Source organism: Leptidea sinapis, chromosome 8 (genome assembly GCF_905404315.1).
Source record: "Leptidea sinapis chromosome 8, ilLepSina1.1, whole genome shotgun sequence".
NCBI classification, from domain to species: domain Eukaryota; kingdom Metazoa; phylum Arthropoda; class Insecta; order Lepidoptera; family Pieridae; genus Leptidea; species Leptidea sinapis.
Genome location: NC_066272.1, coordinates 15,667,611 through 15,681,519, shown reverse-complemented (window position 1 = coordinate 15,681,519; position 13,909 = coordinate 15,667,611). Strand labels below are relative to the sequence as shown.

Below are 13,909 nucleotides of genomic sequence, written 5' to 3'. Positions count from 1 at the left end.
AAAAGTTACTCTTAAGTTAAATTACTTCTCCCTGTCAAGACAAAGTCTTAAAATTGGAATAACACAGTATGTGTTTTGACACAGCCTTCTTGTTTACTAACAATTCAGGCTCCTAGTTTTATCCACAACGAAGTTAATAAGGGGTCAAAAATGGCCTGAACTGCTGCGAGAAAAGGATGGTACGTGTCGCATGTTTTTGCTCAACTTGGTTATATAATGAATATAATAATAGTGACGGGCGTTCAGAAATTAAGTTTCAAGGAAAGTTACATACAATACAATGGGTATGCAAAAAAAAAACTATAAGATTAATATACTTTACAATACAAAGAAAAGTACAATATGTATGATTTGTGTTAGCTGTTCGAAATGAATGTTTGCTTATCTGTAGATATAATAAATAATACATCACACTATAAATTATAATCAATCGAGTCGCTTGTGTATTAGTTGTTATATTTAGTATTTAAATTACGACCTAATTGATAAGGCTAATAATAGTTAATAAATATTTAAAAATTTAATGGGCACCCATTTTTTTAAGTAGTGAGATTTGTATCAAGGATTTTTTTTCATAATTAAAATTTTACAATACGTCTTTCTTGTTGATTAGTTTGATATTATTTCGTGGTGGTAACGTTCAAAGTTTATTTTATACGCTCATGAGAAGCTTATTGATGGTGGTGCGAAAGTGACGCACGTCTCTATTTGCACATTTCATTGGCGATTAATATTGTTTCAGCAATTTTAAATCGTCACGTTTGTTACATAATTTTGTTAATTTATAGGGCCACCTACCTGAAATATGACACTCCATCCTTTTAAAGTTTATAAATATGTGCCGGTATCTGGACAGTTTTTCACTGCACACTTTGTCATTGCGTGGCGTTGTATTAAAAGCGCAGTCAAAACACAACTAAACGAAAACTCTGCCTAATTGACGCGTAGGCAAAGTTTTGCTTCAGACAATTTTTGAGTTTGATTGCGAGACTAGTCCTACCTCCTCTACCTTAAGCATTTTTTATACTTAATCAAATACATTTTATTAATCACACCATTCCTAATAAAAAGTAAAAAATTAATTTTTATTTTTTAGTTTTGTTTTTAATTATTATTTGTTTATTTTGGTATTAATTGTAATAAGTATTTGTTACTTATTCAGTGTTTTGTATTTTATCAACTGATCTGTTATTATGCTCATATCAATGACTGATAACGGTAGCTGCAGCCCGTGATGTCGACCGCGTAGATGTTATAAAGCAACAAAATACTATGCCTGCATATAGCCTGATGTTGTTCCCACCTCTTAGTTAATCATAAAAAATTTGACAGACAGACAGATAAATATATTAGCTCCTTTTATGACTTCAACTCTGATTAAAACTTATTCTCTAGTTTATTTGTAATCTTTAGCGAATTTTCTCGAAATTGTGATATACATAATGTCATCATCAGTAACGGACATAGAATTGTTATGCCTACTACCCGGTAAGGGGGCGTGCATTAAATACGTGAGCCATTTTTGAGAATTTTTCGACCCCCCTCTTGATGAGATAACTTAATAATTTTCTCAACTCCCTCCCCCCTCCTTTAATTTCAAGCGACATTCTTCAAAATTTTTGTATTGGCTGTAACCGTGTTGGATAATTGAGAAAAAAAAAAACAACTAAATACTTTTATTGAATACTATCAAAGCCTGTGAATATTACCGTTATTTAAAATCACATTCATGAAATTTAAATAATTAATATTGAACAAAAATTAAGAAAATATTTATTCTAATTCAGTCCATAGAGACTCGTTTTACATTTTACACCGTTTGCTGCTAGAAAAATAATAACCTGATATTTGCCGGTCCGGGGTGTTCCCCAAAGTGAGATTTGGAAACATTTAGGTTGATTTTAATTAACTGACGACCCCTAAAATGGAGTTAGTAAGTCTGTTTCTTGGTTGCTTCTACAACTTGATCCCAGAAATATACAAAACAGAATGTGGTAAATGTTACTATTTTCATCCTTGATAAGAACCGGGCGTGGTTATCTCGAGTGTGGGGCTTATGTTATAAGTTGATAATGATAATAACAGATCATAATTACCTACGACTTAATCTCCCATCTAGTGTTATCAGCAACTATGTCATGATTCATTGCTGAGTTTCCTAACTGTATGAGTAGAATCTCCGGTATGTGATAACTCGCGCATTCGTCATTCCACTGACCATCAACCATTTCACCGGATGCAACGCAGAGCTGCTAAAATTGTTGGGAACCCAGTGCTCTGTGAACGGCTAGATTACTTGGCGTTGCGTAGAGACGTCGCTTCATTGTGTGTCGCACGTCTACCGCATTTATCACGGGGAGTGTTCCGGAGAGCTGCTTCACCTGCCTCCTGCCTGCCTCCTGTCTGCTTCGCACGACACGCCACAAATTAGGGTGTTCCTGCATATTACGGTGTTCAAGGAACTTTCTTTCACGTACAACAAAGCTGTGTACACATTTTGTTGATGATGTATTTTGTTTCAGCAATTGATATGTAATTACTTAGCAACTCCATCCTTTTTATGTTTGGATATGATATTATTGAAAAACCCAAAAATTCTGAGCGGCAAGAATAAATTTTCACTGTAAAATCTCTAAACGCACAGTTTGTACCAACAACATATCTAGACATAATCGTAGCTGTACTAACCTAGCTTACCACTCCTGTATCAATCGCATTTTGTTGCCAATTTAATATTCAAAATAATCAGCAACTCAATTTATTGAATTCTACGTCAACCTGCTTTCGTCGCAATGTCATTGACTCCTTGCGCAAGGGAGCTCACTTATAAGAAATAGAAATTATTATAATTTTTATTACACCAGTTAAAATAATCTGTATGTCTCCAAATATTTTGTACATGCCAGTTATTGATATTTTTGCTGTCTTTTAGTTGTAAGTCTCCTTGTTGATATTTTTACATTTGTGCATGAATATTGTTGCTTTGTCAAATAAAGTATAAAAAAATATACTATCGAATTCATATTCAAATATTTTTATTCAAAATAGCATGTGACATCACTTATTGAAATTCAACTACTACCACCCATTCCAAAACGAATGCCTCAGACCTGAGAAGAATGGGCGCAACAATCTCAGCGGGCTTTTTTTTCATAAAAAAAACATGTTTACTAAGTAGTATTGTACTATTAAATTTATTTTTTAGTAGCCTGAGGGCGGTCGCTCCATTGCCATCCCATCCTAATCGTGTTGTCGTGTGTCTCCAGCCATCCGTCATACCGTCACATCGCAGACCGGCTCGGGACCCCGTATCTTCAGCGGGTGCTGAACCAGCAGCTCACCAACCACATCCGTGACACGCTGCCTGGCCTGCGCGACAAGCTACAGAAGCAGCTACTGACCCTGGAAAAGGATGTCGACCAGTACAAGCACTTCCGACCCGACGACCCCTCCATCAAGACCAAAGCTATGCTGCAGTGAGTATAACTATTGTTAACCAAAAAAATAATCCCACACCCAGTTTGTTACTTTAAAGTGATATCCCTCACTTTTGGGATTAATTATTCAAATTTAATTTTTAACCAAAATTTATGAACGATGCGGGACTCGAACCCTCACTTGATGAGTGAGGGATATCTCTAAAATAACAAGATTTTTAGATTTGAAAGAGCGACATCTCAATTCAATTTCCTAATATGCAATTATTGGGGTTGAGCAGGTTATCAACTACATAACTAGTAAAGTAGATCCTATAGATGAAGCCATAACCTAATGGTTGAACAAGAAGACGTCCACTGCTGGACAAAGGCCTCCCCTAACGATCGGATATTCCGGCGATGTTGACCATATCATCGGTCCACCCTCAGGGTGCGGGCTACTAACACAGCGTGTTTCGGTACGTGGTCATCATTCGAGGTCACATCAGCTGTCCGTCGACCTAAGTGTCCGCTGCCACTTCAGTTTCGCAACCATCTGCGCTATGTCGGTTACTTTGGTTACAAATTTTATTCTATTGAATTCTTATCTTCTATTCTTTATTTTTAAATACAGAATGATCCAGCAACTTCAGACGGATTTCGAGAGGACCATCGAAGGTTCTGGATCAGCGCAGATCAACACCAACGAGTTGTCCGGCGGTGCCAAGATCAACCGGCTCTTCCACGAACGGTTCCCTTTCGAGATCGTCAAAATGGAGTTTGATGAGAAAGAGCTCAGAAGGGAGATAGCCTTTGCTATTAGGAACATTCACGGTATCAGGGTAAGTGAAAAAAGCAATTGTGTGGTTATGTGAAACTATAATGCATATTAAACTTTTTTTCACAAAATGACATATCAGAAATCAGCATAGAAAAAAAACAAATGTATGTATTATGCGTTATATATTCATGAAATAAAAATATAATGTGACAAAAAATACTTGTCAGGTGTGGGGTTCAACCTACTCTTTCGGGAACCAGAGCTTAAATATGGCACCTCAGGCCGCGCGGCCAGACTGATTTTAAAGCAGTAGCAGTCGAAATTAATGATACAACTTATATATACGACGACCTATATAGCAGAGGGGCAAGCGACCCTGCCTACTAAGCTAAAGGTCCCGGGTTCAAATCCTGGTAGGTTCAAACATTTATATGATGAAAACGGATGTTTGTTTCCGAGTCATTGGTGTTTATATGTATTTATGTATGCTTAAGTAAGTATATCATATTAGATATATCGTTGTCTTGCAACCCATAGCACGGGCTACGCCTAATTTGGGGCAAGAAAATTTGGGTAAAAGTGTGTCAATATTATTATTAACTTCATCCCTACTTCACTACAATCGGCCGCGGTAATGCGATTGCGATCTCAGACGGAGATACAGCAAGATGAAAAGGAAAGAGAATCTATTCTGACTGAAGCCGATTTTAATTTTCAAGTGGTAAATTGTTAGCCACGCATGGAATTAGCGTTATTTTATGACAATAAGGGTCGAGACGAGCAGGACGTTCAACTGATGGTAATCAACTCGCAACAATCCTACAATACAGTGCCGCTTAGGATTGAAAAACCTTGAGCGGCATTACAATAATTGCGCTCGTCAGCTTGAGACATACGATGTTAAGTCTCATTTGCCCAGTAATTTCACTAGCTACGGCGCCCTTCAGACCGAAAAACAATAATGCTTACACATTACTGCTTTACGGCAGAAATATGCGCCGTTGTAGTAGCCATAATCTAGTCGGCCGGTATTATCCCAGATCCTAAAGAAGCGTTGAGAGCAAAATTTTAAGAAATAAACATCTTAACTGTTGCCTCTTAATATATTCTTGATAATGTTATGATTGTAACACGTAAGTGAATTTTCTTGAAACTATCTTAATCATAATGTGGACACTAACAAAACATAAACTTATAATTCCTACGAAGTAGAGTTAGTATGGCTTTTGTGGGGCAATGTATATGCTTTCAAAATATGATTCCAGAATCTACAATATAAATGTATTTCGAACTCCAAAAGAATTACACAAATAAAATTTTAAAAACAAACTTTTATGACTATACGTCACTCGAACGGTTAGCTCAGTTGGTTAAAGCACTGGCACGGAACGCCAGAGGTCGTGGGTTCGAGTCCCGCATAGTTCATAAAACTTTGTTTCCAAATTTTTTTGTGTTTTAATCCTAGAAGTGAGGATTAACTTTAAAAACATAATAAATTGTTCAAAAGAAATGTTAAAAAACGTTTATAATTTATATTATGGTACTCTCTTAATGATGCCACAGAATTTAAATATCTATGTGTTTCACAGGTTGGTCTATTCACTCCCGACATGGCGTTTGAGGCCATCGTAAAGAAGCAGATATCACGTCTGAAGGAGCCCTCACTCAAATGCGTTGATCTTGTCGTTCTGGAGCTTTCGAATGTGGTCCGCGTTTGTACGGAGAGGGTACGTTAGTTTAAATTTTAAAAATACATAAAATGTTAACTGTAGCGTCTCAATATATTCCGGATAGTGTTTATGTTCAATAAAGTCATTTCATATCCTATTTTGAATAATAATATTTGAATTTGAATATGAAGGCGAAATTACAAAAATCCAATAAAGTGGCATTATATTTTTGAAGGAACATACTTCCAACGATATTGACTCGAAATACATTTAAAGTAAATAATTATCAATTCACGGTAGTTATAACGTAGAATCCTAAAGTCTGTATATTCGCAATGCAAACACTTTAATTTACCAGCTGAGGTTAGTGGGCGTGGTGTATATTCGCAATGCAAACACTTTAATTTACCAGCTGAGGTTAGTGGGCGTGGCGTACCGAACGCTCATTGGCCAGGTAATGATCATAACATGTGGTAAACAATAGCTACTGGTTTTTACTTTTTTTTCTCTTTAATTATTTGACAAACCAACAATATTCATGCAGTAAAAATATCAACAAGGAGACTTACAACTAAAAGACACAGCAAAAATATCAATAAGTGGCACAAAAGATTTATAGACATATACAGATTATTGTATGTAGTGTAACAAAAATGATAATAATCTCAAATTAGCTCACTTACGCAGGTAGTCAATGACATTACGACGAAAGCAGGTTGACGTGGAATTAAATAAATTGAGTTGCTGATTATTTTGCCTACTGGTTACGTTTGGACTTATATGTGTTCTTAATGTGGCGTCCGAAATCGTTCACCCCTTTATATGGCGTGTATTGAGACTGACTGCGTGTTCTGTTTTCAACTTCTCTTTTTCAACTAATTTTTATTTTATCTTATTTTATGAAAATACGGGACGAGACGAGCATGACGTTCAGCTGATGGTAATTGACACGCCCTGCCCATTACAATGCAGTGCCGCTCAGGATTTTTGAAAAGCCCAAAAAGTCGGAGCGGCACTAAGATGTTAAGTCTCATTTGCCCACTAATTACACTAGCTACGGAGCTCTTCAGACCGAAACACAATAATGCTTACACATCACCGCTTCACGGCAGAAATAGGCACCGTTGTGGTACCCAAAGTCTAGCCGGCATCCTTTGAAAAGGAGCTTCCCACTGGTCATATAAATAAAATGTTTTATGTCCCGCACAGATGTCCCGCTACCCACGGCTGCGCGAGGAGACTGAACGTATAATAATGTCGCACGTCCGGTCGCGGGAGCAGCAGTGCAAGGAACAGCTGGTACTGCTGATAGACTGCGAGCTGGCCTACATGAACACCAACCACGAGGACTTCATCGGGTTCGCCAAGTGAGTGATGTGATGATGCTGCACCGAGGAGAACTTTTGCTTCCCTTTCGTAGACTATAGCTGTTTTATGAAAGAGGATGACAAATGAGCGGGCGCCTGATGTTAAATGATCATCGCCACACAAATTCTCTAATAACGCCAGAGAAGGAGAATCACAGGAGCATTGTCAGTGTATTAGAAAGGTTTACGCGCTTTTTTTGAAGGTACCCATCTCGTATCGTCCTGAAAACACCGCACATGGAAGCTGATTATACAGCTTGGTTGTACGTGGAACAAAGTTCCTTGGAAACCGGAACCGTTACTTGGAGGAACGACAGACATCCAGATGGTTGGGAGGATATCCTAACTTGTGGCGTGTCGAAGGTGGAATTCGGGTGCTTTTATGGTCGCTGTATGTTAGAAAGAATATCTTATAAGAATACGTCTCCTGTGCGCCTGTTTTACTTGGTGAGTTTGATGACCAAACTAGCCATTCCAACTCCTCAAGGTAGTTCAAATATCAGATGTCACCAATGAATTCGGGGAGTCTTAGGTGTCCCCAGGTGTACAGCTCGGTATCTGACCACACCCCCACATTCCAGAGTGATGTGTGCTGTCTCTTCTTTCCTAATCAAACCTTGAACAGTGAATTTCCACTGCACCTTCACTAAACAGAGCCTTGTTAAAAGAAACGTGATCCTTTAATACATCAGTTATGATTTGTTATGTTTTTAAAGTGATAACCCTCACTTCTGGAATTAAATGAACACCTATCGTCTTAGTCTTAAATATTAATTATTATCTACACACATCAAAAAAGTCTAAGCAACATGTACTAATTTAAATTTTAGGATAGTTTATCACATTATAACGTCGTATTTTATTTTAAAATAATATTTTTAGAGTCCTATGATGTAAAAATAACAGCTGTTGTCTTAAGTTCTTTTAATAACAGAAATTAACAATATTAGAATATACTGCAGAAACTAAGGTACATAAGCAACTAAACATTTTCTAACAAAATGAAATTTCTTAAAAAATGAATTTATTGTGAAAGAATAGGATAATTTAATTCAAAGTATGGCGTCCTCTGCCATTCAAAACTTGCCGGGAACGATTATTCATTGGATTAATGAGACTGTCTATGTCATCTTGCGGTATTCGCTTCCAATGGAATTGTAGCAAATCCTTCAGCTGTTGTCACTCCGTCCAAGTCCTTCAAAACACGTCTCTGGAGCATGTCCCATGCGTGCTCGATGGGGTTGAGGTCTGGCGATTGTGCAGGCCAAGGCAATACCCGGACGTTCTCAGTTGCCAAGTATTGACTGGTTCGCCGAGCTGTATGTTAACGCGCATTGTCATGCATTAACGTAAAATCGGAGCCAAAGGTTTGTGCAAACGGATGGACATAAGGTCTGAGAATATCCTCAACGTAATTTTCAGCGTTCATGTTTCTATTTACCATACCATAACTATTGAGCCGCTGTATGGATGAACTTCCTAAATGCACTCATGTGCATTTAGGAAGTGGGCCCGGAAATACTGAAAGGCTCATGCCTTTCAGTATTTCCGGGCCCACGGTGCACTCGCACCCTTCTTGTATCAGGGCTAAACCCGAATCGCGACTCATCGGAAGACATAATTTTATCCCATTGTTCCTGGGTCCATGTTCTGCGTTCTCTACACAATTCATTTCGACGAGCGCGATTCCCGTGATGTATCGGTGGGCACCTAATTGGGCTTCGAGCTCGTAGGCCGTACTCGTGCAGTCGATTTCGCACAGTTTGGGGACTTACATCAACACCACTTGAATTTTTTAGCCTCAAACTTATCCCTCGAGCGGTTAACATCGGCTGGCGTCTTGCAGTCAGTTGTATGTACTGGTTTTGCCGAGTGGTTGTACTCCTTTTACGGGAAATGAATTTCCAAATTTCCTGAATGCTGTTCAGCGGGTTCCTTTGTATTATTGTAGCGCTGCCAAAGACGACAAATAAAACTTCTATGAATGCCAAAATGCCGAGATACCTGAGATTGATTACTTCCCGCTTGCAACATCCCTACAGCTTTTTGCATTTCATTTGCCGACAAATGACGTCGCTCCATGATGTAAAGAATATCTAACAATTCAATTTTGTCGCTAACTTTTTTTAAATGGTTGGTAAAACTATAAAATCAAGACTAAACGTAGCAATAAAAAACGCACTTAAATTCAAACAAATTCCTTTTCATTTAATTTTATGAAATAAACAAAACATAATCGAATTTTTTTTACAACCAGCCAGTATGTCATCAATAACAAAAACGTTTACATACCTATGCACTTTGAGTGAATAAAGGCTTAGAAATCAATTAACATAAATTTTAAATTTTGTAATATCATGCATGTTGCTTAGACTTTTTTGATGTGTGTATATAATGCAGATGTCTCTTTGAAAAAGTAATATTATCATGGTGAGTACAATATGTTATCTTTATTTGTCTAAAATGACCACGTTTTGTCGGAGTTGTTACAGACCGACGTGAGTAAAGCACTCACGAAACTTACGAAAGTCTTAATAATTTAATATGTTTGTTTTATTCATAGTGCACAAAATCAGTCGGAAAATGCAGCTAAGTCAGGCCAAAGATCACTCGGTAACCAAGTGATTAGAAAAGGATACATGTGCATACATAATTTGGGAATAATGAAAGGTAATCTATTCATATTTTATTTTTCAAAACTTACTAATAATCACTTTTGCTGTCTTATATTACACAAATACTTTTAATTATCAACTATGCCTGGGCACAGGTCATCATCAAAAGAATGAATAGTATTGGCGATGTTTTTACTCGCTCACACTCACTTACTTTATTGCATTTTGTTGAGTTTTTTTTCCAAACTTAGCAAATGTGAAAAACAAATTATCTGATATAAGAAAAAAGCAGTTGGGCAACCAAATACTTTGATAGTACACAAATTAAATTTGTACCAAAAATTATGAACGATGCGGGATTCAAACCGCGCGTCTCGGGTTCCGTTCCACCGCTCTTTCTCACTGCGCCAGTCGTCCCAGTGACGCATGATCCGTAAATCTTGGTATGTTTGATCACTTTTGTGTTATGACACAACTGGTTTGGTTGGGTTAGTACAGTCAGCATCAAAATTAAAGTTACAAGTTAGTACCTCCTCCTCGCGTCGGTTTCCTCAGTGCTTAGGGTCGTGATCATCTCGACAGAGTACTTTGTTGCGTATTATTTGCCGCCATCTGCCCCTATCGGAAGCAGAGTGTAAAGCGTCGTGGACAGTGGTTTCAGTGGTGGGGCAGTGCGAATCTGATCGGTCCATCGCATGGTCAGGCCAAGGTCCTTCCTCTTGGTCTTCTTCCCTCCACCTTCCCTGTTACCATCAGTCTCTCCAGGTTGTCTTCATCCCTTCTGGCGATGTGGCCGAAGTATTCTAGTACCCTACGAAAGATGGTAGAGAGCCTAGTCACAATGCCCAGCCGTTTCAGGATCGACACATTAGTTCGGTGTGCTGTACAAGGTATGCCCAACATCCTTCTCCAGCACCACATTTTGAAAGCATCGATTCGTTTTCGGTCGGCTTTCTTTAAAGTCCATGTTTCAGCGGCATATATGAAAATGCAAAACACCAGTGATCGCACAATATTGGTCTTGGTTTTTATGCTGATGGTTATACTCTTCCATATCTTCTCTAATTGTGACATGGCGCCTTTAGCCATGCCGATCCTACGACGAATCTCTCCCTCGCAAGAACCATCGTTGCAGATTTCAGAGCCCAGGTTAGTACAATGTTCAACAATGTTTCTCGATGATGTTCGTGGTACGTGGTCGCTAAATATGGGCTTTATGAAGAAGCTCATGGTCGCTCAGAGGGTAATGGAGAGGGCTATACAGGGGGATGGAGGATGCTTGCAGTTTACCTGCGAGATCGAATCAGAAACGAGGAGATCCGTAGGAAAACCAAAGGCACTGACATAGCTCAGATGGTTGCGAAACTGAAGGAGCAGTGGGCAGGGTAAATAGCTCGACGGACAGATGGCCATTGGGGCAGTAAAGTACTCGAATGGCGACCACGTACCGGAAGACGTAGTGTTAGTAGGCCCCCCACAAGATAGACAGAAGATGTGGTCAAGATCACCGGAACAGGTTGTATGAGGGCAGCGCAGGACCGATCATCATGGCGATCTTTGGGGGAAGCCTTTGTCCAGCAGTGGACGTCTTACGGCTGAAATGATGATGATGATGTACTATGAGTTGGTAGTAATATGTAATGGTCTGCGACAAGGAGGTTCCCGCGACTACTGGTTCGTGCTGACGTCGGAGAGCATCTCGTGGTTCAAGGACGAGGAGGAGCGCGAGAAGAAGTACATGCTCCCGCTGGACGGGCTCAAGCTGCGGGATCTGGAGCAGGGATTCATGTCGCGCCGGCACATGTTCGCGCTCTTCAACCCCGAGGGCAGGAACGTATACAAGGTGGGACTGTTTATATTAGATTATTTATACGTCTAGATAGACTTAAACTGCTGTGAAAACGTCAAAAAAGTTTAAAATTATCCTCTATTTTGAGCACTAACACAAAGTGTCATACAAATCGCGAGTGTAAGACGTAGCTTGTAACGCACACTAAACCAATATTCCCGGCCTGTTTTTATCGGTTTCCTAACAGCAACAGACTGTAATCTAGACGTCTAAATTATCCAAGCTTTTTATATTATGTGTATAAAGGGTTATTAGTAATTAGACGTATTCCCATTAGGAGGTGATACGGGTCATTAATAGCAATACTCGTCACCACTTAATTTTTTTTTTTTTTTTTTTTTTTTTTTTTTTTTTTTTTTTTTTTTTTTTTTTTTTTTTTTTAAATAAATCTGAAGAAAATATTTGATTTAAATTGATACATTTGTTTTTGAATAAATTTTTGAAGTTGCAATTTTACTTTATTTGAAAAGCTCAAAACTAGATAACTCAGAAATGGTTTACTTTTGCATAATGCATCCATATCCAACCTCCTAACGGGAATACGTCGAATTAGCAATAACCCTGTATAATTATCTATCTGACGGGGCAAGGCCGGTCACACGGTCAGGATGTTTGTGGTGATCCATTGTAGGGCGTTGTGGCAAGTAAAACTCAGTGGTATAGCAAAAAATGTTACAATCGTAAAAAAGAACGTGGTGCTTCTGACATGCGCGTGCACCGAATGTTCGATATTTTTTTTTATTTTTTTACTAGGGCATAGGAGGACAAACGAGCGTACGGGTCACCTGGTGCTAAGTGACCACCGCCGCCCACATTCTCTTGCAACACCAGAGGAATCACAAGAGCGTTTCCGGCCTTTAGGGAATGTGTACGCGCTTTTTTTGAAGGTACACATGTCGTATCGTCCCGGAAACAACGCACAAGGAAGCTCATTCCACAGCTTTGTAGTACGTGGAAGAAAGCTCCTTGAAAACTGCACTGTGGAGGACCGCCACACATCCAGATGGTGGGAATGATATTCTAACTTGTGCCGTGTAGTTCTTCGTACTCGCTTTTTGGGCACGACTTTCTTATGATAATAGATATCATAAGAACGGTGTGTGGTAACGGAATGTATAAATCTCGCTCCCTTAAAGAAGTCTGATTTACTTGAAAATTTGCCCACGTATCACGGGCCGATCTAACAATACCTCAGATAATTTATACGTTTAGGTGAAAGCCTCGAAAAAATAGCGGCGAATTGTAAGCCTCAACGCACGCATTCTTAAACAAAGTAACTTACGTATGGCGAGTGTTGAGACGTAGCTGCCACGCACACTTAAAGGTGTATTGACTATAGATTAAGCTGGACCATTAGACTTTCAACTTAAAAAATTAAGAGCCGAAAAGAGAAACACTCATAAGTAATGCTATAATAGTACAAAATAAAAATAATACAATATGTATCAAACTAATGATTATGAATTTTATTATAGGATTACAAGCAGCTGGAATTGTCTTGCGAAAATCAGGATGACGTGGACTCCTGGAAGGCCTCTTTCCTCAGAGCTGGTGTGTACCCGGAGAAGACATCTGAAGCATCGAACGGCGATGAGGTGAGTGACCATACGTGTTACTTTTTGCCTGTTGTATTTTCTTTCTTTTAAACTCTTTGTATTTCTTTCTTCCCCTCCTAGCGTATCTAGCCTATATATTGCTTTATAATAATATTATATGTACTAATGTATTTAATTTGAGGTCATTTTGTAATAATATATTGTTTTGCCATGCAATTCAGGGTGAAGGAAATGAGGTTTGTAGTAATGGGCTTGCTATTAGTTCCGTTCACATCGTACACTTACAATATACTAGCGTATATACAAAGCGTGTGACAGAGAATAACATCGCTGACGGAGATACAGCAAGGCAGAAAAGGTAATCGAATCTACTGTTAACCAGTGGGAGGCTCCTTTGCACAGGATGCCGGCTAGATTATGGGTACCACAACGGCTCGTATTTCTGCCGTGAAGCAGTAATGTGTAAACATTACTGTGTTTGTTGTGAAATTGCTGGGCAATTGAGACTTAACATCTTATGTCTCAAGGTGACGAGCGCAATTGTAGTGCCGCTCAGAATTTTTATGCTTTTCAAGAATCCTGAGCGGCACTGCATTGTAATGGGTCAGGGCGTATCAATAACCATCATCTGAACGCCCTGCTCGTCTCGTCTCAT

General features: G+C 38.9%; 1 protein-coding gene across 1 annotated transcript in view; it reads left to right on the top strand.

The window, feature by feature from the left end:
* The window catches only part of LOC126965659 (dynamin), a 52,784-nt gene that overhangs the window by 22,671 nt on the left and 16,204 nt on the right, over positions 1-13,909 (top strand). Inside the window, exons 6-12 of the mRNA XM_050809365.1 lie at positions 3,267-3,476; positions 4,051-4,258; positions 5,787-5,924; positions 7,077-7,234; positions 9,798-9,904; positions 11,505-11,692; positions 13,174-13,293. Of these exons, the coding sequence (XP_050665322.1) occupies positions 3,267-3,476; positions 4,051-4,258; positions 5,787-5,924; positions 7,077-7,234; positions 9,798-9,904; positions 11,505-11,692; positions 13,174-13,293 (1,129 nt within the window). The remainder of the gene's footprint in view (positions 1-3,266; positions 3,477-4,050; positions 4,259-5,786; positions 5,925-7,076; positions 7,235-9,797; positions 9,905-11,504; positions 11,693-13,173; positions 13,294-13,909) is intronic.